General features: G+C 49.7%; 1 protein-coding gene across 2 annotated transcripts in view; it reads left to right on the forward strand.

Moving 5' to 3' along the window:
• Window positions 1–1413: 1413 nt before the first annotated feature.
• Window positions 1414–27777, forward strand: part of INPP5A (inositol polyphosphate-5-phosphatase A) — a 222461-nt gene continuing 196097 nt past the window's right edge. Inside the window, exon 1 of one of the 2 annotated variants that reach the window (XM_030486241.1) lies at window positions 1414–1897. In XM_030486241.1, the coding sequence (XP_030342101.1) occupies window positions 1823–1897 (75 nt within the window). In that variant the 5' untranslated portion in view covers window positions 1414–1822. The remainder of the gene's footprint in view (window positions 1898–27777) is intronic. The other variant, XM_030486240.1, reaches the window with a different exon arrangement.

Genomic DNA, 27777 nt, shown 5'->3' on the forward strand with positions numbered 1-27777 from the left:
TCCCACACTGCATCTACCTGTGTGCCACAGCCCACCGGAGCTCAGCAACTATCCCACACAGAAGGCATAAGTCTACAATTTCAACCTGGGTTTTATTTAATTGTATGTTTAATTTGTTCCTTCTAATGAAGAAGGGCAGCACTCACAATCGAGCAGAGCTTCTGTTGCTCCCCTTGCACCCCTACACCAGCAAGCATGCCACAAAGAGGAGACTTCACACAATGGACTTGCCAAGTTCAGCATCACTGGATGTGGCCAACTTCTTCTGCAGGTGCTGACCCACTCATCGACCTATCTGCAGATGTAATGCACTACTACAGTGTGGTGAGCATCACCATAGGACGGTAAGTCCATGCTTCCCTGGGTCAGCAGTACTTGGCACGTGGGTTTTTTTGCTATTGAATGCTGAGAATAATTTTGATTTTCCTTTATCTTAGAATCACAGAATCCCAGACTGGTTTCTGTTGGAAGGGATCTTAAAGCTCATCCAGTTCCAAGCCCCTGCCACAGGCAGGGACACCTTCCACTAGAGCAGGTTGTTCCAAGCCCCTGTGTCCAGCCTGGCCTTGAACACTGCCAGGGATGGGGCAGCCACAGCTTCTCTGGGCACCCTGTGCCAGCGCCTCAGCACCCTCACAGGGAAGAGCTTCTGCCTAAGAGCTCATTTCAATCTCCCCTCTGGCAGGTTAAAGCCATTCCCCTTGTCCTGTCCCTACAGGCCCTTGTCCAAAGCCCCTCTCCAGGTTTCCTGGAGCCCCTTTAGGCACTGGAGCTGCTCTAAGGTCTCCCCTTCAGGAGCCTTCTCTTCTCCAGGCTGCCCCAGCCCAGCTCTCTCAGCCTGGCTCCAGAGCAGAGCTGCTCCAGCCCTCACAGCAGCTCCGGGGCCTCCTCTGGCCTCGCTCCAGCAGCTCCACGTCCCTCTGGTGCTGTTGCCCCAGAGCTGGATCAGGACTGCAGGGGGGGTTTCCCCAGAGCGCAGCAGAGGGGCAGGATCCCCTCCCTGAGCTGCTGCTCACGCTCTGGGGGTGCAGCCCAGCACACGGGGGGGTTCTGGGCTCAAGCACACACTGAAGCCGGGTCATGGGGAGGTTCTCCTCACCCAACACCACAAGCCCGACTTTGCTTCTCGGGGTCAGTGACGCTCCCAAGCCCACCTGAGGCCGGGCGGTGGACACGGGGCTCGCGGCGCTGCCCCGGCGCCGATCGCGGGCGCGCTCCGCCCCGTGTGCGCTGCCGGGCCCGGTCCCCCCGCGGGCCCCGGAGCGCTCCGGTCACCGCGGGCAGGGCCGGGCGGGGGGCAGCGTGTCCGGCTCCCGCGGCCCCGCCCCGCCCGTGCCTCGCCGGCGGCCTCCCGCGGGGCTCCCCGGGCGCGGCGTTGCCCTTTTAAGAGCCGCGCGGGGCCGCTGTGACGTCGCGGGCGCAGAGCCCCGGCCCGCCCGCCGCCAGCGCCGGGAGCGGCAGCACCATCTGCGCGGTGCCCGGTGCCCGCCCCGCCGAGCCCGGCCCCTCCCGGGAGCGCCGAGCCCGGCCCCGTCCCGCCCCGCCGACCTGCCATGCGCCGCGGCCCGGCGCCAGCCTCCGCCGGCGGGAGCCGTCCCGGCAGCAGCGCGACGGCGGCGGCGGGCGAGCGCTGAGCGCCGCGGCCCCGCAGCAGCCGCAGGGCGGCCGGCCCGCCGCGGCGCGGATGTCCGCGGGCTGCCCGCGCCGGGAGCAGTCGCGCTGACGGGGCGGGCCAGGCCCGGCGCCCCGCTCGCCGCAGCGCCCCGCGCCCGCCCCCCGCGCTCCCCGCAGCGCTTCCGCCCGCCCGCCCGCCGCCGGCGCCATGGCGGGGAAGGGGCCCGCGGCCGGCGCCGGGGTGCTCCTGGTGACCGCCAACGTCGGGTCCCTCTTCGACGACGTAAGTACCGCGGCCGCGCGCGCCCCGCGGGGGGGAACCGGGGCCGAGGGGAGGGTAACGGGGGTCTCTGCGGGCGGCGCCGGTCCTAGCGCTCGCTGCCGCCCCGTCCCGCCCGCTCCGGTCCCGGCTGGCCTCAGGTGCTGCCGCCGCGGGCGGGTGTCCCGGTAGCCGGACGGTGTTTGCTGCGGTTGGGGGTGGCCCCGCTGCTTCTGAAGCCCCGAGCGAGGCGCCGGGTACGCGCCCGGCGGTGAGACATCCTCCTGGGAACGCCTTGTGTCGCGACAGCGACTTTCCGTGTCATTGCACGGTTTCGGTCGTGCCGGTGGTATGCCGCGGTCCTGGCCCCTCGCGGCGGCTCCTCCCCAGGCGCCCGGTGCAGGAGGACCCGGGGTCCGGTCCTGCCGCGGGCGGTAACGCTGCGGCCGGGCCGGGCTGTGCCCCGCGGTGCTCGGTGCGTTGTGGTGTGAAAACCCGGTGTAATTCCTGCTTAGTGCTGTAGTATGGTCGGAGAAACGTTTGGAATGTTTCTGGTCGCTGTAAGCAAGGCGGGTGCAACAGTTGGTGCTGGCGAAGGGAGAACGCTTGTACGTGTGTGAGTTAAGAGAGATCCTTACGGATACCTGGAGCAGCGGCCGGGCTCCAAAAGCCCCGGAGCTGTGCGCGGGTGAGGGCTGGCGCCCGGAGGTCTCTGGATCCGAGCGTGCGGGGAGGGTTCCCCGGGGTTTGCACGTCTAGCAGGGAGTTGCTGCCGTGTGTGTCGGGACCGGCGTGGCTCCGGGCGCCAGCCCTGCGTGCACATCTCCAGGCACCCTACAGCAAACGTGCTGTTCTCCTGCTCAGGGTTCGCTTTGGGTGCTGGAGGCTGATGCGAAGCACACGCTCTGGCTGGTGTGTGTGTAGTCAGCGGATGCAGTTTGTCATTTCACCAAGTTTAGTAAACTCTGACAGATTATTACCACAATATTTGCGCACGTGAAGTGTCGGTTTGTATGAAATGAACGCTGCGGAAATACTTGTAATTTTCCTGGTAATGGTGGTGGGCTTGTGCAGTGCCTGTTTGTGAGTAAAGCAGCGGGGGGGTGGCAGGACTTGATCAGCTCATCTCTGCTGTGTGTTCCCGTTGGGCATTGCTGTTGTGTGTTCCCCTTGATGATCACTGCTGTGTGCTCCCGTTACCGTGGCTCAAGCCTAAAGGCGATTCCTGCTCTGAGCGGAGCCCGCTGTGTCCGTGGCTGCGGTTCAGGCTGCTCTCCTGCCTTCTCCCGCTCAGAGTGCCCAAAGCAGCCACTTTCGAGCCCTGTCACTGACGAAATCCTGAGCTGTCAGACCAGACAGCTTCCTGGCTGCTGCTAGTTGGTGTTGGTGACTCGCTGACATTCCTGGAGCGTGTTTGTTGTTGGGCGTGCAGCGTGACCAGAGCGGGGAACGCTTGTGCTCTAACTAATGACTCTCTTGCCATGCAAAATGTAGCTTTCTACAGTAAAAAAACGAGGCTTGCTCGGGTGTGCTCTGCGGCGAGGTGGGGAGTGGAGGGGCTGCTCTGAGCGTTCCCGATTTCCCCTCTGGGTTGGTGCTGCTGGAGTCGGGACTGGCGACAGCGCGGTCAGTTTCTGGAGCAGTGCTGGTGCTGTTCAGGCACAGTAAAGATGGTGTTAGCTTGGTCTGTGACTTTTCTTTTGAGTTACGTGTTGGAGCTGTCAGTGGCTGTTTCTGCTGGTGGGGCCCTTCCTGTTCAGCTGAGGAGTAAGTTTCTGTGCTGTGTCCTGACATGATTTCAGTTATGAACAGGGACTCCTGCTTTGATAGACTTCACCTGAGCTGGGCTGGAAAACCATTTGCAGTTCCTTTAATCCATTTTCCATTTCCGATTTCAAATTTCAGTTGGAGATACATACTTAAATTACACACCCCACCTTTAGTCAAGCTTTGCTGGACCTCGAGGTAGGGTAAGGGTATGCATTTTCACAGTGCATCACAAGAGGACAGGATGGTCAGGTCACAGTGTCCCACACTAATGCAGTCCCACCTTCCCTTGCTCCAGGGATTGATCCATTGTGGCCAGCATCCCTCTGGGACGTGTCCCCGTTTGCAGCTCGGGGCTGGTCCAGGCTGGGGTCTCTGGGGATGGGGATGCTGCTGCTGAAGCTGCCCGGACCCTCCAGGGCCGTGTCCCGCTCCCCCTCACCCCACCAGCAAACCCTCGTGCCTTGGCTCTGCGATGGATCTTTCTCTGACGTGTTTAAAGCAGCCTGAACGTTACTGTGTGGCCGCAGCACGCATTGCACTTCAGATGCTCTGTATGGGCTCTGTTTACTTGTCTAGCACATGCTGTACATGCAAATGCTCTGTCGTGGAGACCAGTGTTTTACAGAATGACTTAAAATGCCTTTGGTAGGCAGTTTGCCTGGGTGGGATAGTCTTTCCTAGGTCCCTGGTGGTGTTGACCTGGCTACACTTCTACAAAGAGGAGAAAATAGCTGTTTTCCTTCTCTGGCTGCTAGAAGCAAGTTCTGATAACAGGCTGGTTGGCTCCTGCCAGCTATCTGCATCCACTAATAACCTGCTGCAGTGCTGACCTGGGAGCTCATGAATAAACATGTGAACAGTGGAGAGGGGCTGTGCCTGCGCTGCTTCGTTCCTCGAGTACTTTTGCTGCTTCATTAAAAACGTTAATGCAGTATTAGATCCACAAATATTCCTCAAAGTTTCACGAGCACGTGCATCTCATGAATATGAATGCTGTGATTTTTTTTTGGGTACATTTGTGTACTTAAGCATTCGTGCTGCGTAAACATTTCCTGTTTTTTATCACTGCATACTCTTGCTAACAGCAGAAGATGAAGTTCGGGTTACCTGTGGGTCGCTCTTTTTTCCCCCTCCTCTGATGCCCCTGTCCATGGCAGGGCATTGGACTGGGTGAAATGTAAAGGTTCTTTCCAACCCAACCCATTCTGAGACACCAGCCTCTCCCTGTTTCTTCCCCTCCACACGTTCCTTGCTCTCTGTGCTTCCTCTGTCTGCAGTGATGAAATTTCACATTGAAAACTTCACATTTACCTTTCCATGAGCCTACCACAGTAGTGGCCACAAAACCAATCTGCCTGGCACTTCACTGCTGTTACTGCATAGGATTTTAATGACTTTAATATGCTGTCTTTTTTTCCTGTCTGCTGTACCCTTTTCTTTCTCTCCAGTGAGAGAACACTTTAATGCTGTTTGGTTTTCCAACAGCATTTGATTTTTCCCCTGGGAGAGGGGTGTGAAGAGCTGACATTGAGGCCCATAGAGCTCGTCCTCCCTGGGGCTGTGTGTGGGTTGTGCTGACATGGGCAGGGAAATGCCTTGAACAGACCCATGGAAAACTCCTCGGGGGACACCCTGGGGCTCAGGAGTGATCCTGGCACTGTGTGGGGTGGAGAACCTTCCCTTCATTGCCAGTGCAGCAAGGGAGCTTTGGTTGGTTCTGCTGATGGAGGCAGATGGATATCCTTGCAGTTCAATTTCTGTTGTCTCAGTGCTGCTGCATGTTTAGCTGAGTTCAGTCACACATGCTGAGAGGCACCTGAGTGCCCACACTTGAAAACTCTGTCTTCCTCTGTTCCAGTTTAGGTGACTCTTACAATCTATGTTATTTAAACCTTTAGGGTGTTTAAATCTTTAGGGTAAAGATTTCCAACATGCCCATCAGACTTGGCCATACAAGTTCTGACACTTGTGCTTGGGTTGAAAATGGTTCATTTGTTCCAATTTCGTTTGAAATTGGAATATGAGAGCTGAAGTCACATAGGTGCTTCTGAAAACATTTCCTTCTGTCTTCATACCGCTGAATGTATATAGTTCTTCCATAATGGGAGGCTGATGCAGTTCTTGAATTCTCAGGACAAGCTTAGGCCAGGATAGAAGTATAATGATGACAAGAAAGAGAAAACCTAAACAGAACATGTAATTTTGTTAGTTTAAAAAAGGAAGGGAGAAAGTAGGTAAGGGAAGGAGTGTGGTGGTGCTGGAGTGCTGATACTCAAGATCTTTAAATGACTGACAACATTCCTGTCCTACCTGTATTTTCTTTGACCACACAAAATGCCTGCATGTAACAGTGCCAGGATGAGCCTTCACGTGCCCACGTGGCCTTAACCCACTCAACATCTGGTGAGAGTCTCCCTTTCTTGGACCGTATGCACCAAGGGCAGGGGTGAAGCATCTCGTTCCACGTCCTGGTTGTAGTGGTATTATAAGTATGCTTATTGCTTTAATTCTGAGTATGAACTTGGAACATCCTTCGCTTCTGTTTAGAGTTGAAGCCTATCAATTGAATTTGAAGTAGAAATACTTCCCATAACAACTTTTAAAACCAGCCTGGTGTTCTGATGGGTGGCAATCACAGTGTACATGTCTTTTTATCACCCCTGATCTTAATATTCCAATCCTGAAACAGTGGGTGTAGTTTTATTTTGATACTAGATATCTGTGGATTTGGCTGGTGTTGGGTGATAACGAGAAGGGGGTTTTGGCTTTGGGTTTGTTGTTTGTTTGGGTCTTTTTATATTTCTGTTCTTCCCTTCCCCCCTCCCCCTGCCCCAATTATTTGAGTTTTGTGAAATATTTCAAATGTGGAAGGGTGGAAAATGGATTAATTAGGGTTTGATTTTAAAATTAGTGCTAAGGCAAGGATGTTGCAAGTCAAGGCACTCTCTTTTCTTCAAGTCATAGCTGCTAGGTTGAGTGAAGGATAATGTTTGATTCCTTGTGACTTAAAAAAACCCAAACATTATTTCACTGCTAGGAAACACTTATTCCATCCTTCCTGTCCAGCCCTGTTGCTGTTATCTGGAGTGGAAGAGAAAACCAAACAAACGTGCCCAGCTGAAGGCCGTGTTTCTATGATGTATTTGAGTGCACAGGGAATATCTCTGCCTGATGTGGTGGGGCCGAGCCTGGGCTCAGCCCGGGCTGTTCATCGCCCTGTGTTGTGTGATGTGTAAAACGGTGAGCTCCTAACTTAAGAATTCCAGTTTAGGAATACATCCTGGTGTGCTTTCAGCCCAAAGAGAAGGCTCCTTAAGGGGAGGCCTTAGAGCAGCTCTAGTGCCTAAAGGGGCTACAGGAAACTGGGAGAGGGGCTTTGGACAAGGGCCTGTAGGGACAGGACAAGGGGAATGGCTTTAACCTGTCAGAGGGGAGACTGAGATGAGCTCTGAGGCAGAAGTTCTTCCCTGTGAGGGTGCTGAGGCGCTGGCACAGGGTGCCCAGAGAAGCTGTGGCTGCCCCATCCCTGGCAGTGTTCAAGGCCAGGTTGGACACAGGGGCTTGGAGCACCCTGCTCCAGTGGAAGGTGTCCCTGCCCATGGCAGGAGTTGGAACTGGCTGAGCTTTAAGATCCCTTCCAACACAAACCAGTCTGGGATTATGTGATACTCTTGAGTGATAATGTAGAAGGCCAAGGAAAAAGTATTTTCAGTGTTCTCTATTATGGGAACCCTAAAAATAAGTAATCTTGATTTTTCTCTTTATCTATTTCTGCACTCCTCACTTTATGTTTTCTGGTTATTTTTGTGTCATCTTCTGTCTCATTTTAATTCTTTGTTGTGCCAGTGCCACGGGTAACATTGTTGCTGCCTTCTGTTTGTTTGGCTTTCTATGGCAGACTCTCAAATCAACGTTTTCCTCACAGTTTCAGCTCTACTCATGCTTATGCTGTGTTTTAGCAGACTTTTTTACTCAATTCTAAACTCCCTCTGCAGGAGGTGCATTTTAGAGGTAGACCAGAATTTGGTACTTCCTAAAACTTGTTGAGCTAAGTGAAAATGGCAATGGGGAGGAGGAAAGTGCTTTGTTACCCTGTGCAGTGCTTGTGCATTTGAAACAAAAATATTTGTAGTAATTAAGGCATCTGTTGTGTCTTCAGAATGAAACCGATGGTAACACATTACCAGCAGCATACAGCTGTTGGGCCAGATGCGCAGCTGAGCAGAGCTGAGTGGTAGCCCAGCAGGGTGGTGTCTGGCTCTGAACTGCCCTCGCTTCGTGTGTAGTTCTGAATCTGCTGCTGTGAAAAGGTGTTTTGGTTTGAAACGCCTTCACTGCCTCTTGTTCCCTTTTAATTCTGCGGCTGGGGATGAGCTTGGGGACATGCATGGGCAGCTCAGGTGCGACAATGGAGTTACACCGGCTGTAGTGCTGTGCTGGCCTCTTGTTACTAGAGTGCTTTTCCTAGGTATACAGGATAATCTGCAACTATTCATACTCACCCTGCCAAAGACCTGCAGGATACCTGGGGAAGGATTGCACCCATTTTTGGTACTTTCTTCATTTCGTCTTTAAGTAGGTGATGGTGTCAGATATGTACAGTGAGAGCGATGTGCTCGCTTTGGTTTTGACAGAGGCTGCCTTAAATCTTTCTGCCTTGAAGAAGCTCTGAGTACTTGACCTGATTTATAGGTTCCCAGGTGTCAGCTTCGCAGGTAATTCAGCTCTTAGGACCCTGAGGTTGGGCTACGGAGAGCACACCAGTGTGTGCTGGTGGGGCTATTCGTAACCAGCACAACCACTTGGAGCATCCCCGTGCCTGGTGCTGGGGTCCAAGGGCGCTTCCCCCATGGGCTTGTATAGTGACTGCACAGGTCCTGCTCCCAACCAGCCCTTCGCTCTCACCCCTAAGGTATAATCAGTGATAGCAGAGAGTGGGTTGCAGAGCAAATTCCCCTAAGTATAAATGAGAATCAAGACCCAAAGCAGTCATAGAATCATAGAATCCCAGACTGGTTTGTGTTGGAAGGGACCTTAAAGCTCCTCCAGTCCCAACCCCCTGCCACGGGCAGGGACACATTCCACTAGAGCAGGTTGCTCCAAGCCCCTGTGTCCAACCTGGCCTTGAACACTGCCAGGGATGGGGCAGCCACAGCTTCTCTGGGCACCCTGTGCCAGCGCCTCAGCACCCTCACAGGGAAGAGCTTCTGCCTCAGAGCTCATCTCAGTCTCCCCTCCGGCAGGTTAAAGCTGTTCCCCGTGCAGTAAAGCAGTGACATGTTACTGTGCATCAGTGTACTTGCAAAATTTAAAAGCTCTCTGGTAATTTGCTGAAGACTGGAGCAGTGATGAAAGGGGCTCTGCAGAGGGTGGGGGTTTTCCTCCAAGGTGGAGCTGTAGGCTTAAAAAAACCACTTTTCTCCATAATAAAAAGTATCAAATTTTGTTTTTAGCAGATATTTTTACATTTTTCTAAGCAGCAGAGTTTGAATTAGGAGCTTGTACAGTGCTTGGCTTCCCTTAAGCAGGAGACTCAGAGGTGATGTGGTAGGCCATCTTTCCTCTCCTTTTGATTAAGTGCTATCATTAATAGCAAGAGCACGTATTTACATGAGGAAGTAATAGTGGCAAAGTGCAGTTTATAGTTACAGTTTTCTGTTTGTGTGGGTTTATGGCAGGTGGAGCAGAGTGAGTGTTTTGTAACTTGCTGGATTTCCACAAATTGCCAGTGTATCAGTGTGATGGTTTAAAAGGATTTAATTCCCAAAACATTTGAATGTTATGCAATAGGAGTAGGATACATTAGAAGGAATGCTTTACATGTGAATCTGTGGATTTATTAGCTTGGACAAGCATTTTCACAAGGGTCAAATCTTAAAGGTTTTGTTGCTGTTTCAAAGGTCTCATCATAAATTTTCTTACCACAGAGTTTGACTTCAAAGGGAGTTGCACACAGAAGAGCAGCCAAGCCCTCTGATTTCGTCATGTTTCTGAAAGGCTGATATGTTCACTACTTTTCATCTTTTTTCCCATCATTTATTTCATCAGGCTGGCTTCCGCCCCTGCAAATGTATTTCCTCTTTATCTCAAACACTTTCTTTTCCTTTCTTGTGCTGTGTATACTTGTCTCCTGTGCTGTGTATACTTGTCTCCTCCTGGAAGCTCTCCCCTCATTCCTCATTTGTTATTTAAAGTGAGGATAGGACTGAGAAAAGCGGTATTTTGGCTTGCAGTTTTGCATGTGCCTCAAAAAGCATCGAGAAGGTGAGTTTTTTACCCCCTGAAGCAGGAGCTGTTCGGCTGCAGCAGGAATTGGATGGATGCCTTCGAGAAGGATGTGATTTATTCATGCATGAAGAGCCAGGACAACTTCAGTGCTTCCAGTGAAGGAACTCCCTTGATGTTGCAAAACTATTCCACATGGAACTTTATCTTGGGCTTCAAAACGTCATTGTGATGCCTTGGATGCAATGAGCATCTTGTGCTCTGTCAAAGAGGCAGTTCCAGGAAGTTAAACTCAGAGTTTCTTCACCAGGATAGACTAACACACCATTCCCTGGCATCCATGTGAGAAGAAGAAATCAAATGACTGAGCTGCCATGGAGGACAGACTGGCTTTAAGCACATGCTCTGGGAGTTGTGTCCTCTCCACCAGCCACTTTGGTTGTAGGTTTACCTTGTACCTCTGCCCCTAAACTCTTACCTTCCTTTGGAAAAAAAGGAAGAAGGCAGGTCTGACTGCAACCAGTTGTACACTGTTGGTATGTGAAAGTTCTCAATGTATGTCTACATTAGCATGGTCTAATACTTCATTCACTATTTTCTAACCACCTTTTTTCACTCTCTTGGTAGAGAATAGGAAGTGGTCACAGAAAAACAAGGCTTTCTGCTTTTGGTGACTGCTTGGATGGCCTATGTAGTGATTTAGCATCCTTCTTGCATCTTTGATACTGAAGTGGCAAGGAGTCTTCCCCTAACGAAAATTCCAGGGAAGGATGTTATTTCATATTGTGGAAAAGGTCAGATTAAGCACAGTAACTGTCATACTGGGGAAGAGTGAGTATTAAAAGTGAAATGTTCCTTTTACTGCCTTTTTTCCATGGATGTATAGTAGTTACTTGACACTCTTAGTTGGTTTTATTATTCATATTTTTTTGTGTAAATGTGATACTTGATCACTTTCATTTTTAATACGTTGTTAGAGATTCAAGATTTATTGACAGTGATCATTGCTTTTAGATGATACTTTGAAGTCAGGTATAATTGATTGTTTTCATTAATGTCTTCAAGTTGTTAAGCACCTCTTCTCATGAGTCAGCCAGCTTTACCCACTGATATCCTTGAAAGCAGAAAATTAAAGCTAAGAGAAGGAATTCAAACCCCAGTGACAACACTGCAAGCTTTCTCTCATGGTACAGGTGGCTTACAGGCCAGTTGTTAGGTGATGTGATTGTTACTGATGCCAAGATATTTACCAAACTTCAGCTCAGCTTAAGCCCTGTGTGCTTGTGGTTCAAGGTGGCACTGACAACTGGGGGATGCAACAGCAAACGCAGAGCTGCAATGGGAAGAGCTTTCATTTCACATTGTGGTTTGTGGCTGGAAGGATTTTCACGTTGGATTTTGGTTTGTCCTAACAAGAACATCTTCTGGTCTCTTCTTGCACCTTTCCTCACCTCAATGAAAAGCCATCCTGCCTGTATTCCTTGTCAAATAGATGTTGTTAAATGCCCTGCTATATCCCTGCCTTTTCCTGACTCCTCGTTTTTTCCTGGTTTCATCTCAATTTCTTTTCTAATACCGCTTGCTCCCTGTGACCTTGGGGTGCAGCAGCCCCGGCTGGGGTGAGTGCTGGGCACGCTGCCTCTGGGCATGGCCTCACTGCCCGGTCCTGCCCCGCTCCACAGGAGCTCCAGCCATTGTGTCCCCGGCTGTTCCTGAGGCCTCGGGCCCCCTCGACTGTGTGACAGTGACCTGCAGAGGGGTGTGGCTTCTGGGGACAGGCCATGGCCTGTGGGACCCAGAGGGCCCCATGCCTCCAAGGCATTGAGGGGTGAATGGCTCCGGGGAGACCTTAGAGCAGCTCCAGTGCCTAAAGGGGCTCCAGGAAACCTGGAGAGGGGCTTTGGACAAGGGCCTGTAGGGACAGGCCAAGGGGAATGGCTTTAACCTGCCAGAGGGGAGACTGAGATGAGCTCTGAGGCAGAAGCTCTTCCCTGTGAGGGTGCTGAGGCGCTGGCGCAGGGTGCCCAGAGAAGCTGTGGCTGCCCCATCCCTGGCAGTGTTCAAGGCCAGGCTGGACACAGGGGCTTGGAGCAACCTGCTCTAGTGGAAGGTGTCCCTGCCCGTGGCAGGGGGTTGGGACTGGATGAGCTTTAAGGTCCCTTCCAACACAAACCAGTCTGATTCCATGATAGCCCTGGGCAGGAGGCGGGAAGGTGGCCACAACCTGATGTCAGGCCGGAGACAATCGCTGAGGGTGGCCGGGGGATGCAGCGATGAGGGGAGCAGAGAGGGAGCATCCATGTGAGTAGGGAGCACTGCGTGGCATCATCCAGGGCTTTCCTTCCCTGCAGAACCAAACAGGGTGCTCAGCTGAGGCGCAGGAGACCTCGGTGGGAACCTGTTTGTAAAGAGTCTAAAAAAAGACCTGTGAATTGCTTGCTGTTTTCAGAGCCTGTCAGCTGCGTGCTGTTCATCGACAGCTCCACGAGTGCTATACCAGCACGTTTGGTCAGTCTTCAGAGAGCCACTTCAAACCTGCTAATTTGTCATGGTTTGCTGATGCACATTCAGAAGCCATGGGCTTTTCAGAGGTGTAGGAGTAAAGGGTACTAAATGGCGCTGGAATGAGGTTGGTTGGGTGTTTTTCTTTGCAACACAAAATATGTGGTGTTAAATGAAGCACAGATTTGGAACCAACAGAACACAGAACTCGTGGCTGCAGACCGCTGTGTGGGGACTGTTCAAAGAGGCACCACGTGCCTGTGTTGTAGAGAAGTGGTGCAGCAACTGCCCATCCCTCAAAACAACCTGGAGGAAAAAATAACTGCTTCAGGGCAAAAGGTGTCCAGTTGTTGTCAGGAGGAAGGCTGGTCTAAGCTATGGAAGTCAGGGTTCAGTTTGCATTCAGCCACAGGCATCTTCCACAACCCTGGGCAGGAGGCTCTGGTTCCCCCAGGCAATTCCACCTCAAACTGCCACCAAAGGCATTCCTGTGCTTGTGACAGGCTCCGGACACGGTGTCCCAGTTCTCGGGGGATTTCTGAAGGGTGCTGTGGACATTATGAAGTTGCAGATGAGGTGGACAGTAGTAGTGGTATGCGGGCAGCTGGGGGTAGTTCCTTAGCCAGAGCTGTCTTCGTGATGCTGCCCTCTAACAAGGCTCCATGTCCATGCTGAACAGAGAGCTCTTGGGGTAACCGGCCAGCGTGGCTGTGAGTGAGAGCCAGGGTGACGGCTCATTCTTTCCCCTTTAGTTTGAGGAAGGCAGAGAAGCACCACGTACTGACTTCAGTGCGGCTTGTTTGGGCATGCACCACGTTTTATTACTGGAGACGTTCCTGCTGAACAAAGGCTTCGTTAATACAGTTTATGCGAACCTCCTGCTTAGGGAGAGGTGCCTTTGGTTTATGCAAGCTCAATGAATGACAGGCCTAGTAGACAGACTTCAAAAGTCTATCTTTACTTACAGGAGTAAGCAGAAGCTGGGAAAGGTGCTCTGTCTCAGTCTGCATTTTGGTAAGGCTTGCAAAGACTGTTTGCAGGATGTTAAGTAAGGTCACTTCTCTCTAGAAAGTTCTGATTTCACTTAAAGGCTTTGCTAGCACACCGCAGAGGAGCGGCCGATCACAGGCATTAAGTACCATGGGAACGTGCTCGTTTGTTCTACTGTGCACGAGGTGGTGCTGCCTCTACTTGTTCTCGCCTCATTTTCCAGTTTCCATTGCATTCTTGAAAAAAAGATTTATTTCTTTTATTGCCCATGAATGTTTTAGCAAGCCACCGCCTATGAATGGACGGGCTCTCGGGAGCAGCTGCGTACAGTGCTGTTAGTGCTGCAGCAGATGAAGGGTGAGCAGCAGGCCGGCTTTGTGGGCGGGACGTAATGCTGAATTCTTGCCTTAAAGCCTTTTCAGTGATCGTGTGGGAGCTTGTTTTGAAGGCTTTTTGTGTTTATTTTTTCCTGGTGTGGCAAAGTCTCTAATCTTAGAGGCTTTACCAATCCCAGTGGGAAAAGCGAAAGTAGTTTTCCCATAGGAACCTCTCAGAAATGTGTGCTGAACCCTCTTTGGTGGAGTTTGTTTACGTGTCAACCAAACAGTAGAAGAAATAGCTCAAAAATCACTTGAGGGACTTCAGGGTTCATTAGGGACCGTGAGCCAGCATTAGCTGTATTTCAGTTTCTTCAGGATTCTTGTTTGTTTAGGGACAGATTGCTGCTTTGCTTGGACTAACTGGGCAGTGAGGACCTGGGTGATGCTGGGCAGCAGCTGTGGTTGGAGCCATCATTGCAGCAGATGTGCACAAGGAAGGTTCCTTTTGACAAAAGCAGTATCTCTCTATGTCCCTGACCTCATCTTTCAAAATGTTGTGTAAAAGCAGCTATGCAAAGTGTGAGTGTTGCTCTAGAATTCCTGTGACACTTCTTTGTGCAGGAAGAAAAGGGGGAACTTCAATTTATTTTTAACTTCGGATGTTGCCAGGCACATGAAGAGCTGGAGGAACAGCGTGATGGGACCAGCCCACTCACTCCAGAGAACTGGACAGGACCCAGAAACCTTCTGCTAAAGCAAGTTTGTTTTCATGAACTGGCAATGTTGTTGTTCTGGGCCAGGAGGACAGACCTGATCCAGGCTTGGCTGCTGGCGAGAGCATGAAGCCAGTTCTCATTTGTCTTGTGGGATAGCAATTTTTAGCAAAAAGGAAGCAAAGCCTTTTCCCTTCAGCTATCCATACTAAATATTAAAGTATTTGTGATTTATGACCTCTGTGTACCTTCTATTTATCTCAACAAAGATCTGGAATATAATTTATGGGAAAGGAACTGATGCCATGTGGATCTACTTGTTCTCATAGGCCATCAAAGGCAACACAGTCTTACTGAAGTGAGAGTGTGGAAAATACACTGCATGCTGGGATCAGTGAGGCTGCGTAAGGCACATGAAGGGATGTATCCTCGACTCTGTAGGTGGAATTTTGGTGCAAGGCTTGCTTGTTTTGCTTAAAATAAGGCACTTTTGCCAAACTAATTGGTTTTTCATTTGTGTGTGAGTATTCAGTGTTGTTTGATGAAAGCTCATATTAATCAGGTAAAAGGTTGGCTGTGTTACGGTCGGATCAGTGCAAGAAAGGTGCATAAGGAAACACCTTCCTACTGCAAGGGTGGCCGAGCTCTGGCACAGGTTCCCAGAGGAGTGGTGGAGTCTCCACCCTTGGAGGTGTTTGGAAGCTGTCTGGAGATGGTCCTGGGCAGCCGCCTTGGGGTGTCCTTGCTGGAGCAGGGCTTGGACCAGGGGATCTCCAGAGCTCCCTTCCCCAGCCAGGCTGTGTGTGGCTCCCTGCAGCTAGGCATTATATGTGTTGGGGTTTTCCCCTTGTTTTTAGTTGCTGATGCCACTGCCCGTTGCTTTCCAGCACTTGCAGAAGGTGACTGCCTACTTCTCAGTTCACCTTTCTGTGACAAATCCTTGTTCCCTTTTTATCTGCTTTTCTGTTATGGACATAGGCCATTTCCAAATGCTTTGCAGAATGATTTTGGTCCAGGAGCTGAAACATGTGCGTGCTTTCCTGAAAACTTGAGGAAAAACATGCACGTTGTCTGTCAGCTTAAAAATGTCTCTAAATCTTCTGAAGGTTTCCTCATGTGCTTCACTAGTGTGACAAAACTGAAGCCTCCAAGTCAGGCTTCCAGCTCTGTTTTAGTTTTTGTTTGTTTGCTTTTCTGTTGACATTTCAGTGGCAAATAAATGTGCTGTTCTTGATTGCTTCAGAGCTGGGAAAGTGACAGAAGCACAGGAGCCAGTTTCAGGTGATTGAGGTGACAAGCAGTGGGTCTGCAGGGTTCACTGGCAGCTGATGATCGTGGTGTTTACCCCAAACAAAGTTAAAAGTGGAGGTGCACAGTGGGAGGTGATGCGATAGCCCTGCTGTCCCCGTCTGCAGTAACTCATCCGGCACAGTCGGGGTGCAGAGTACAGCTTCTGCTGGTATTTCAAACCTCCCTCCACCGTTTCCCTGTGCCGGCAGAGGTGGGATTCCTGAGCCGCGGAGCACATGGCAGTGGTGAGCTCGGCAGGACCGGGCTCGCCCGGCGTGGGGGGGACTGCCCAGCATCGCCTGCAGCAGCAGGGCAGGTTCAGACCCTTCCCTCTGCCGAGGGAGAATTCCACACCCGAGCTCAAGTCTGGCTGCTGCGTGGCTGAGCGATGGCCCTGACCCGCACCGTGTCCCGGTGCTGCGTGGCTGAGCGATGGCCCTGACCCACACTGTGTCCCGGTGCTGCGTGGCTGAGCGATGGCCCTGACCCGCACCGTGTCCCGGTGCTGCGTGGCTGAGCGATGGCCCTGACCCGCACCGTGTCCCGGTGCTGCGTGGCTGAGCGATGGCCCTGACCCGCACCGTGTCCCGGTGCTGCGTGGCTGAGCGATGGCCCTGACCCGCACCGTGTCCCGGTGCTGCGTGGCTGAGCGATGTCCCCTGAATGATGTCAGTGCTTCTCCCAAGCTGTGTATGACATGGTGTGGGTGAGATGTGGCCACAAGGGCCAATTGGCGATTTTTGTTATTTACCATGCCTTCAAATACATATTATTTGGGGGTCAGTCTCTTCTCCCAGGTAACAAGCAATAAGACAAGGGGAAACCCTGAAGGGAGCTTACAAGGGTGCTCGGGAGGGGCTCTTCATTAGGGACTGTAGTGGTAGGACAAGGGGTAACAGGTTCAAACTTAAACAGTGGAAGTTTAGGTTAGATATAAGGAGGAAGTTCTTTACAGTGAGGGTGGTGAGGCACTGGAATGGGTTGCCCAAGGAAGCTGGGACTGCTCCATCCCTGGAGGTGTTCAAGGCCAGGTTGGGTGGAGTCTTGGTTGAGAGGGTTTAGTGCAAGATGTCCCTGCCCATGGCAGGGGGGTTGGAACTAGACGATCTTAAGGTCTTTTCCGACTCTTAACTATTCTATGATTCTGTGAAACAGCCTCAAGCTGCACCAGGGGAGGTTTAGATGGAGCTGAGGAACAATTCCTTCCCCAAAGGGTGCTCAGGCATTGGAACAGGCTGCCCAGGGCAGTGCTGGAGTCACTGTCCCTGGAAGTGTTCACACACCGTGTAGCCGAGGCCTCCGTGCCATGGGTTAGTGGTGGCCTTGGCAGTGCTGGGAACGGTTGGACTGGTCTTTTCCAGCCTGGTTTGTTCTATGATTCTCCTGCAGGTTTTGCAGCCTCTGGCAATTGCAGGGCAGAAAGCAAAGCACCTCCTCAGGCTTCGGGAGCGGGGCTTTCTGCTGCTCTCACAGCACGTGTGAGGGGCTTTCCAGAGCCGCGCGGGATGGAGTGGTGCTGGGAGGAGAGGTGCAAGGGGGGCTGATCCTCCCGTGCTCCGGGGGGCTCACGCAGTGCTCCATGAGGCCTTGCTTCACCTCTGCCTTTTTCTGGTTTCTCTCTGTGATGGGCTGCTCGGGAGCAGGCGCACGGGCCCTGCTGCATGAGGGGAGCCAAGGCTGGAGCAGCCAGTGCTTCCCTGCACGGCTCAACCTGGAGCATGGCATTCCCAGGGCAGGTTGTGCTGGAGGCAGACAGTGGTCTCAACATTCAGAAGCGATTCCGAAGCTTGCAGGCCTTTCACAGGAGGGGATGTTCCCAAAATCTTCAGGAAAACTTGTAATACTTTTCCTTAGTGGTGAACAGCCTGCAGACACAAAGCATTTTGCAGCTATGGGAATTCTTGGTTGCAGGAATATGTGTTACCTGCTGCTCGCGGTTGACAGGCATGTTTTTATCCTGAAAGCCTGTGCAGGGCCATATCCTGAAGACACAGCAGTGGGGCGACCCCGTTGTGCTGTGCCCCATAAATGCACAGAGGGCTGCTCTGTTCTGAACAGTTTGTGATTTTTAGGTTCAGCTCCTGCAATGGGATCCAGAAGCAGGGACAGGGGCTGGAGGAGAGGAGGATGTTTGGCGTTCCTGTTTAGAATAATAGCCTTTTCACTGAGGTGTCACACAAAGATGGGAATCTTAAAAAATATCCTGGATAAGGGACATGTAAAATAAACAAGCGACAAATCCCCAACCAACCAACCCCCCCAACCAGTGAATGTTGCATAGCCTCGTACTTGGGAGGAATATTGTTACTGGGTTTTCTTCCAAATATAAGAATAAACCTGTGGTGAATTCCCTCTGGCATTGGTGAAAAGCTAGCTCTGCTGAAGAGCTGTAAATGCTTGGATCACTTAGCTGTGTTCCTTAGAGCTTTCCTTGAAAACTGGAGAACATGCTAGCTAGCACTTCAACTATGCTCGAATGCAGAGCTGCTGTCGCTGCCTTGCACGATGGCATCCGAGGGGGAAGCTCCACGGCTGCTCTGGATCTTCAGAAGGTTCAGTGGTATTTTAATTAGCTGTAAGCTGTGAAGACGTTATCTCGAGATCTCGGCGGAGCTTAGTTCTAACTTTGTCTTCACAGCTCTTCTTCCAAACCCTCTTAATTAAGTCTGTGAACTTAAAAGCTTTAAGAAAATGGAAATAGCAATAGCTGGTGGTGCTCATCAAAGGAATATATAAAGAATGGGAAAACTTCAGAAGTTTTTTTTTTTTTAATGTGGGGATTTCCAATACTGTTTCTGAAATGTGACATTCTTACAGATGGCTTATTAGACCAGTCCATGTGTTCTGCTTCACTTCACGCTTTTCCTTGCTTAAAATGGGTATCTTTCCCTTAATTGTATATTTTAAGCTAAAGAGCAGGAATTTTAGTGTTAATATATTAAATGTGTTTGTGGGCTTCCTGTACTATTTGCCTGGTGTTTCAAAACAATGTGTTCCTTTCACTTGTGTGCCCAGCCTGAGATATATATATTATTTTAAGTATAATATATTCTGTAAGATAACTGTGGGATTGTGCAAGTATTTTTCTCTGGAGCAATAAGCAAATCATAGTGTGAAAATACAGTGGGCAGATTCATCAAAACCAAGGCTGAGATTGGGGGATTTACTTTAGTAGGCTTTTCTATCTCTCTGAACACTACCTGTGACTTAGCACGGCAGCCAGACATGTGCTTTTTCCCAGGAATGTAAGTAATTGTGAATTCGGATGGCATTCTTGAATTCATTTTGGAAATGGATGCTGTCGGGTCTCTGAGAAAGGATGGCAGAACCTGCATTCCTCCCAGAGTGCTCAGTTCTGTATCTGAGGGGAAGATACCGTTTTGAGAGCTGTAGTCAGAGTACTGAGACCTTGGAATAAAAGGTCTCCTCACAGGTAAATGTACTCTGGAGCAGTTTGCCTTTTCAGAGACCTGTGGCCTTTGCCTGTTCCTGGAAGGTTTATATACTGCTTTACTTCCTTCAGAACTGGAAGGCAGCTGCATGAGTGCTGGGGGGAAGTATGTCTGCTTTTCTGTTGTGGTGGTGTCTTTGAGTTGTGAGTCTGCAACATTTTCCCTTGGATCACAGAGCCAAGGGATCTACAGGCAAATCTGCCTTTTAAAGAAAGTAGTAAACCAAGTAGGCTATGGGAAGTCATTTAAAAATAGCTGGAGAGGCTCCTTTGTGTAGATCTTGAGGTGACTGCTTCAGTGAAACGTTAGAGACCTTTCTTTCCATTCAGAAAACTCTGAATTCCAGCTATTTTGGTTACTGTTCGTGTTGGTGTGAGTGTTGTTGGGACTAACAGTGGACATGTGCTGTTGTGGTCTGGAATAAATGTGCAGAAACAGCCATAAGCCCAGCGCTGCTCCCTCCATTTGTGCCCTGTTATTGTCCTTCATCACCTTTTGCTAAGGCATTGCCCTGACAGCCTGGCACATGTGCTCTGGGTATGCCAGAGGACTGGATACCAGAAGTGCCTGTTCCCTGTGATGTGCTGACCAAGTGCATCAGTGACCAGGGGGATGGGAATTTATCTCCAGAGTTTAGAAATGGGGCTCACTTGGTTGTGTGGGGGTAGTTTTTGTGGTGGTGATTTTGGTTTTGGTTTTTAATACTGTGAAAGGGACTTGACTTCAGACAAGGAAGTTCAAGAATGTGAAGAGGTGGTGATAAATGCTGCCATGGTGAGCTTTATTTCACGTGTTATGAAATAAACATGAAACTCTTCAGTCCTTTTTATCCTCAGCTGGGTTTGAAAGGGTAACCTAGGCTTCATGGCAGTATGTTTCCTTGGAGCAGTGCTCTCCTGTCTGTCTGTTTTGCCCCTTTTCTCCTCCTTTTGTTGTTGCCTATACTTCAAAGATGGATAAAATTTAAATTCTCTTGTCTGAAGCTTGCATAAATATTTGAGATATATTGTAAGATCTACTACCTATTTAGAAATGGAAAATGGGAGTAGCAAGTGAACTGAGCTAAGTATAGTATTTGTGATTATTTAAGCTCCTGGCACCTGGAGAGCCTAGTGACAAGTAGAATTTGCAGTATAAATGCACCGTAAATGATAGGGTCTGCTGAGAAGACAAGGTCTTGGTATGGGAAAACAGAGTGTTTGTAAAACCTTCTCAAATGCGGTGCCTGATCCAGAGCCTGGAGTGCAGCAAGCGTTTACCTTGTGGAAAATGCAAAGCAAATGCCAACAGATGTGGCATAAACAAAGCTCATTTAAATCTGCTGCGCACCTGACAAGTGAGTAATTGCTGTGTGCTTGGTTAGCGAGCTGTAGGTGCTGAGTGCCTGGAAATGGATTTGTATTTATAGAGCTTGCTCCACAGTTGTGCTCTTTTCTTCTGGTAAAGTGCTGGTTTTTGTTTAAACAATGTGGGAATATAAGCAAGATGAGTTCAGTGGGTACCTGCACCGTTGCTGGAGTGTCCATGTCTGCACCAGTGCCAAACCCCAGGTAGTTTGTGCTGTCTGGTGCGCTCTTCCAAAATAACCCCAGTCTCCCACCTCAGTGCTGATAACAGAGGTGCTGTTTAGTGATGAGCGTGGTCTGAGGAGGAAATCCTGCCTATGGTGGTTTTGCATGTGAAAGCCTGGCAAGCACCAGTTCTTAAAAAGCCCATGTTCCTCGAAGGGCTCTGAAAATGAGTGTTTCTCGTCAGTGACCCTGAATATTGTACAATTGGTAGTGTAGTTCAACAGCTCAGTAGGTGTACTGATAAAAATGCGCTGTTGTCTCAAGTGGCCTATATCTAGACTGCCTTATTTCAGAGAGATTCACTCATCTCTGATAAATTGCAGAGCATGAAACCCAAGCAGGGGGCAAAAAGCTGCATTTAATAGTGCTTCAGAATCTCACTGGAATTTATCGCTCATCTTGTTTACTTCTTCGAGTGTTCTTCACAACCACTGGCAGCATGAGGCTTACCCTTGGGGAAAGAGGAGCTGTGCTGGTTCTGTTCTAGGTTTGTTTTGTGAATATTTCTTGAAATCTCTCTGCCCTCTTCCTTTGGCAAGGGTGGTGAGCTCTTCCCTGTGAGGGTGCTGAGGCACTGGCACAGGGTGCCCAGAGAAGCTGTGGCTGCCCCATCCCTGGCAGTGTTCAAGGCCAGGTTGGACACAGGGGCTTGGAGCAACCTGCTCTAGTGGAAGGTGTCCCTGCCTGTGGCAGGGGGTTGGAACTGGATTATCGAAGGTCCTTTCCAACCCAAAGCGTTCCATGATTCTCAGGCTCCTTGACGCTCCAGCTGTGGGAGGCGTCGCTGCCATCTGTGAACCCACTTTTCTTTCCTTTTTGCCCCTTTCTTTCTAAAGTTGCTGTTCTTTTTTTAACCTCAGTGCAGACGTTCCCAGCCGCTCTGGAGAAGGGACTTCATTCCTGACAGCAGCCATATGATGAGCTGAAAGCTGCTGCAAGCAGCTGGCTTCCTGTGGGCCGGAGCATTGGAGATAATATGGAAATGAAAACACACAAGTTTCTGGCTTTGCACCAAGTAACTACTAATTTTGGTAGTACAGCACTGTTCAGGACCAGCAGATCTGGAAACAGACCTTTCTGAATTTGTAAAACAGAATGGGTTGTTTTTAAGATGTTATTTAAAACAAGTTTAATGCTCTGCTAGTTTTTAAACCTGGCAAACAGCTAAAGAGAACAAATCCCCAGTGCAGTCACTGTTGGTTTTCTGCTTCAGAATGAGTTTCACTGGTCAGTATGTTGTGGCAGCGTATATCTCGTTCACACTGACGTCAGTTCTTCCTATCAGTGAGGAAGATGAACTCAGTCACATCCTTTTATTTAGTAAGCAAAAAGCTTAAAGTGCACTTCACTTCTCAACGTATTTTCATCATGTTTTGAACGTGGTCTTCAGTGGTTTAAAACTACTGAATCTCACAATTGCTTCTTGCAGCTTTTAGATAAAACCATGTGTGCAGGAGGTGTACGTTTCCCTATATTCCCTGTTGGTTTCCTAACTGGGCAGAAGGGGCATGGGACTGATGTTGGAAGCTGTGGCTGCCCCATCCCTGGCAGTGTTCAAGGCCAGGTTGGACACAGGGGCTTGGAGCAACCTGCTCTAGTGGAAGGTGTCCCTGCCTGTGGGAGGGGGTTGGAACTGGAGGAGCTTTAAGGTCCCTTCCAACACAAACCGGTTTGGGATTCTGCTGGGCAAACTGGTGTGTGTCCAGCGCCAGGCACCGCCACTTCTGTGCCAGGGCTTGTTTTGAGAGCAGGTCTAGGTGTAGGTTGGGTGGTCTCCAGGCATGGTTCAGGTGCTTACACGACTGATTCCTGACACCAAAATGGCTTTGGGAGTGTTTTAAATGTTAGACATGAACTTGTACTGATAATCTTTCATGAAAACGACTTGAAATTATTAACCAAAACTTTGGTCTTAACATATTTGCTTGATCTCTCACCTAATTGAGTGGATTTTCATTACATAGTGCAGGAACGCGGTGGCTGTACAAGGGAAGGCTGGAGTAGGAAGTTGGCTGAGTAGTTTTCTTTCTCTTTATATTTTTTGTAAGTTGACTGATCAGCCATTATGTCCAACACTGGCTTGTCAAATAGTTTTGCTTGTTTGGATGAGAGATTCGTAAGCTACAGCCTTTAGCTATGGAAGTAACTTAGTGAACCCTTAAGCTTGTCAGGGTGAGTGAAACAAACAGGACTTTCCACAAATGTGAACAGTGAACCAAAAGCAGCTGTTTTTAAAGAGAAACATCTCGGAATTGGGTTGGAGAGTGAGAGGGTATGTATTATTCAGGAAGGAAATAGGAAGCTTTTGGGTGAAGTTGTGTGTGAATTCTCTTACCCCTTTGTATAAAGGTAACCCACAAAGGTGATGTTTCCCTATATCTGCAAATATTTATTACATTGGATGGATTGATGTTTTAAACACAGTAAAGCTCTTGATGCAATTTAGTGTAAGTTTCCATATGGAAACTATGTCAAACGTAATCAAAGCAGACGTGCACAGTGTTAACAGTTATGCTCAGCAAATCCTTTAAGGCTTTGAGAAGACCTTGATGTGTTAGGGATTAATACACTGTTTTCAGATACTCGCTGAAATAAGATGTTTTCTCCTCCAAGCATAGTAATCCCTTGACAAGTGGCCTGTGAAAATAGCCACAACGTGTCACTGGTAAAGGACTTGCCGTGTGTTTTTAAAACTCTGCCATTCCCTTTCCATTCTCCTTGTGAGCCTCTCATGATATATGGGATTCAGATACACTTCATGGTGTTATTATAAGTAAGGTAGATTTCCAGTTGATCTTCAAGTGAAGCTGTTCTGACCACAGTTAACAGCCAGCTGCAGTGTTAGTGGATTTGTGAGTTTATTTCCTGGACCATCTTCATGGTCAACTGTTTACAAGCTGATACACCAGATTGTACACTGGTAGGGCAATATTTCTATTGTATTTTGCTTCTCTTCATCAAGCATTGTCCATGGATGCATGTACATTGAATGCAATTTATCTTCAGGCTCTGCTTCTTTCTCTTCTAGCTTTCCTCCCCGCTTTTCCCCTCTCTGGATAGCTTTACAAATACAGATTAAGGCTGGGCTTTGTAACATGTTTCTTTCCTTTTTTTCTTGAAACTGCATGCTGTCAAAGCAGGGCAATCAAGGTGGCACAACCAGAACAAGTTCAGCGGGATATCCAGGGCTCCTCTCCAGCTCTTCATCCCAAGATGCAGATTTCCACTGTAGTAAATACCAATGATTGCAGAGGCGATAGGATCAGAACCATTCCCTCTGAAGAGGGAAACGGGCAGGTGATGCGATTTCTCTTTACAAACACATAGGCATGGAGAAGAGACTGCTGAGAAGCCTCACTTCTTGCTGACAAGGCAAGAGTGGATTTGACTTGTCCTACAAGGCATTCCCGGTGGCAGTGACACCATTTCTCAGATGCCCAGCCAGCTTGTTTTATTCCTCTGCTGTGGGTTAGGCTGGTTTCAGGCATGCAGAGTGGCCTTCCAGAGCTCCCAGCGTTTCCCCACTCTACCCGCAGCAAAGCGTGTGGATTGCTTTATATGATCGTCTTCATTCTTATCTCACCTAATTAATTCCCAGCCCTTGGAAGAGCCCTTGGCAGTGGTGGTACTTCCAGCTCTCCTGCATCTGTTTTCTCTCAACAGTCTAATCTGCTGGGAATAGAAATATTGAATTTATTAATTCTGCAGCCTGTGTAAGGGAAGGTGGGGAGATGGATCGTAGGCTAGCTGTGATCTCCTGGCTCCACTTGGACTTTGTGAGAGCTGTCACAGGAGTTGTGTATGTACTGAGAGGAATGAGAAATGCTCTTTTAAAGAAGAGAGAGAGGCTGCCTGCTGGAATTATTGAAGAATTAGCATCCAACAGAGCTGCTGGATTTTGAGTCTACAGCAGTCTAGAAGCCTGCTAAATTTCACACGGCATCATATTCAAAGGTCTCATACGTGATACCACACAACAGATCCATCTGGAAATTTCCATGAAGCAAGGATTTTAATGAATGGGTCTGGATGCTCAGAACTTTTGGGGTAAGTGACCCTGTTGCTGTGGGCACCACGTGAGCCATTTGGAAACGAACTAAAGAACCAATACTTAACCATGAGCCCTGTGTACGTGTGTTAACTGCTGGTCCATGCAAAGTGGATGTGTTTCAGTGAGCACACAGGCAGGTGGGACCAGGCTCTACAACATCACTGATCTCCACCCTTGTACTCAGTGTTTGCTGACATTGGGGTTTTAAGTGTAAGGGGAAACCTCCTACTCTTTTTCTTCTATCCATAGACGATCCAGTCACGTTTAGACCTATAGGTCTAAAAGGTCATCACATCATGTTTCATTGTATATTTCTCCTGCGCCTTGTTCCTCAGGATGAGGAAATGGATACTGAGCTTTTTATGCTGGAAGAATTATTTAAAATCATTGCCACTATTGTTATTTATTACCTTCTTAAAACTTGACTGATTAAAAGTCTCTTGAAATCAATGAGTCTTTTAAGATCAGGTCCAGTAAATGGAGATAATGCTCTTCCTTCTCTGAATTCAGAGCTCAGATGGAGGATATGCATCTGTCACCTGGGTGTGCGAGGAAATGCAGAGGGATCTGGCTGGATGCAGTGCTCGCTGCTGAGTCTGGGCAGAGGAGGTTGGCTTTGTATTCATTTGCTTTTTATACTGATGATGTACTTTGGAAAAATAGTTTATTGTTTCAAAACCATTCTGCTACCCACTGCAGTGTTTGATACCTCATGCTGACAGAGCTGATAGCAGCCTTTCTATTGATCTTTGCTGATTTTATTTTTGTGAGTCTTCTATGCAGTGATTTTTTATTTTTTTTTTTTCCCTGCCTTTTTTCTCTCTTTCTCTGGGGATCTTCTTATTGTAGATGTCCTCATTTTTACGCTATACTACCCTTTCTCTCAGCATTTTCCCCGCTATTCACTGAGCAGTAGAGCAGCGGAACTGTCATTTTGAATCCCTCTTACTAAACCAGAACAAATCTTTTAGAAACTCACCAGTGACATTTCTTCTTGAACTCTGAAAGATGCAAAATGGGTCAGCTCTATGGTCAAGAACCAGCCAGCTGGGATGGTTGTGAGTCTGCGGTGCAGGAGGGCTGTGTACCTGCAATGGTGCTGGCTTTATGAATTGCTGGGTTGAACAGTGAGACAGGAAGTGAAATGGATTCAGAATAGTTGTTTTGCAATCAGGATTAATTGTTTATAAGCAAGAGTGTGTATTAATAAATTGGCACTTTAATAACAGTTTATGGAATACTTTATAATATAATGAATACTTCCTAATATAAAGCAATGGTTTCTGTGGGTGTTTGCTGTAGAAGAAGAGGGGATATCCTTATGTACTGATTAAAAATAATAATTTTTTGAATCCCAGCCTGGTTTGGGTTGGAAGGGACCTTAAAGCTCATCCAGTTCCAACCCCCTGCCCCGGGCAGGGACACCTTCCACTAGAGCAGGTTGCTCCAAGCCCCTGTGTCCAACCTGGCCTTGAACACTGCCAGGGATGGGGCAGCCACCGCTTCTCTGGGCACCCTGCGCCAGCGCCTCAGCACCCTCACAGGGAAGAGCTTCTGCCTCAGAGCTCATCTCAATCTCCCCTCGGGCAGGTTAAAGCCATTCCCCTTGTCCTGTCCCTACAGGCCCTCTCCAGGTTTTGTCCAAAGCCCCTCTCCAGGTTTCCTGGAGCCCCTTTAGGCACTGGAGCTGCTCTAAGGGCTCCCCTTCAGGAGCCTTCTCTTCTCCAGGCTGCCCCAGCCCAGCTCTCTCAGCCTGGCTCCAGAGCAGAGCTGCTCCAGCCCTCGCAGCAGCTCCGTGGCCTCCTCTGGACTCGCTCCAACAGGTCCATGTCCCTCTTGTGCTGTTGCCCCAGAGCTGCACGCAGGACTGCGGGGGGTCTAGTTTGCTTGTAGTTTAAGGCATGTGTACACGTGTGCTGGTGTGTTCCTCCCGGGCCGGGGATTTCGGGGCCCCTCCATCCAGTGACAGTTACATCAGCCGACTTCCCTCTCTGGTGAGTGCATGGTGACATCTCTGTGGTAACGCATCTCTGCCTTATACGGAACAGCAGTTTTTAGCAAGCGCAGTATTTTTAGCTCCCTGGGTTGCAGCAGCTCTCAAGGGTGGAGGGGGCCAAGCAGCATTGCCAAGATCTTCCCGGCAGTTGCCTGCTGTGGTTTGGGAATGCTGATTTCCAAACCTGCCCCCACCTTCCCATGCATCAGCACTTCTGTCCATGCCCTGGCATAGTGGGTCACAGCAGCAGTGGCTCTGCCCATGGCAGCTTGTGCTCCCACTGGCTGTGGCACCGTCCTTGCCGTGGAGATGTGTCCTGTGGGAATATCTCTGCACAAGCCCAGGGGGAGAAGGGACCTTCTCCTGGTATGGATGGTGCCAGAGATGGGCCCATCTCCACCAGTGGGTGTCCTGGAGAGGGGCCATGCACAGCAGGACAGAGGGACGCCTCCCACCTCCTTCCCGGAGGTGCTGGGTTTGTGTGTGGCCCCAAGGAGCTCAGCCACCGAGTCTGCTGGTCCTTTCCTGTGCTGGAGGTGCCACAAGTCCACGGCACCTTCAGAGGAGGGGAGGGCTTTCTGTGGGTTACAGACACCATCAGATGTCTTGGATAAAATCTGAGCGCTGGCCTTGGCTGAGGGCGGTGAGGGCGAAGGTACCCCAGGGATTGGGAGCCAGCACAGGAGCTGTGGGAGGAGCACGGGAACAGTGGGAACACATGTGTGCATTCCCCGGGTAGAACAGGGTCCTAAACTGCTGGTAAATCTTGGTACCGCTCTTTTCATCTTCTTGTAAGAAAGGGAGTAAGCGCCTACAGAAGCAGGATGTGGCCAGGACCCTGAGGACCACAGGGACCTCCAGCCCAATGTGATGCTGTGCCAGCATCTGAGCCTGACAGCGCAAGTGCAAGGTGGGGAGCTCCTTGCTTGAAGTCATTCCTCGCCCGCGTGCGTTCTGGTGGTTTATCAACACTTAATGTTCACTGTGGGATGTTGTCAGGAAGGTGAAAGGCGCTTTCAAACAC

The sequence above is a fragment of the Strigops habroptila genome, chromosome 5 (assembly GCF_004027225.2).
Source record: "Strigops habroptila isolate Jane chromosome 5, bStrHab1.2.pri, whole genome shotgun sequence".
Classification (NCBI taxonomy): domain Eukaryota; kingdom Metazoa; phylum Chordata; class Aves; order Psittaciformes; family Psittacidae; genus Strigops; species Strigops habroptila.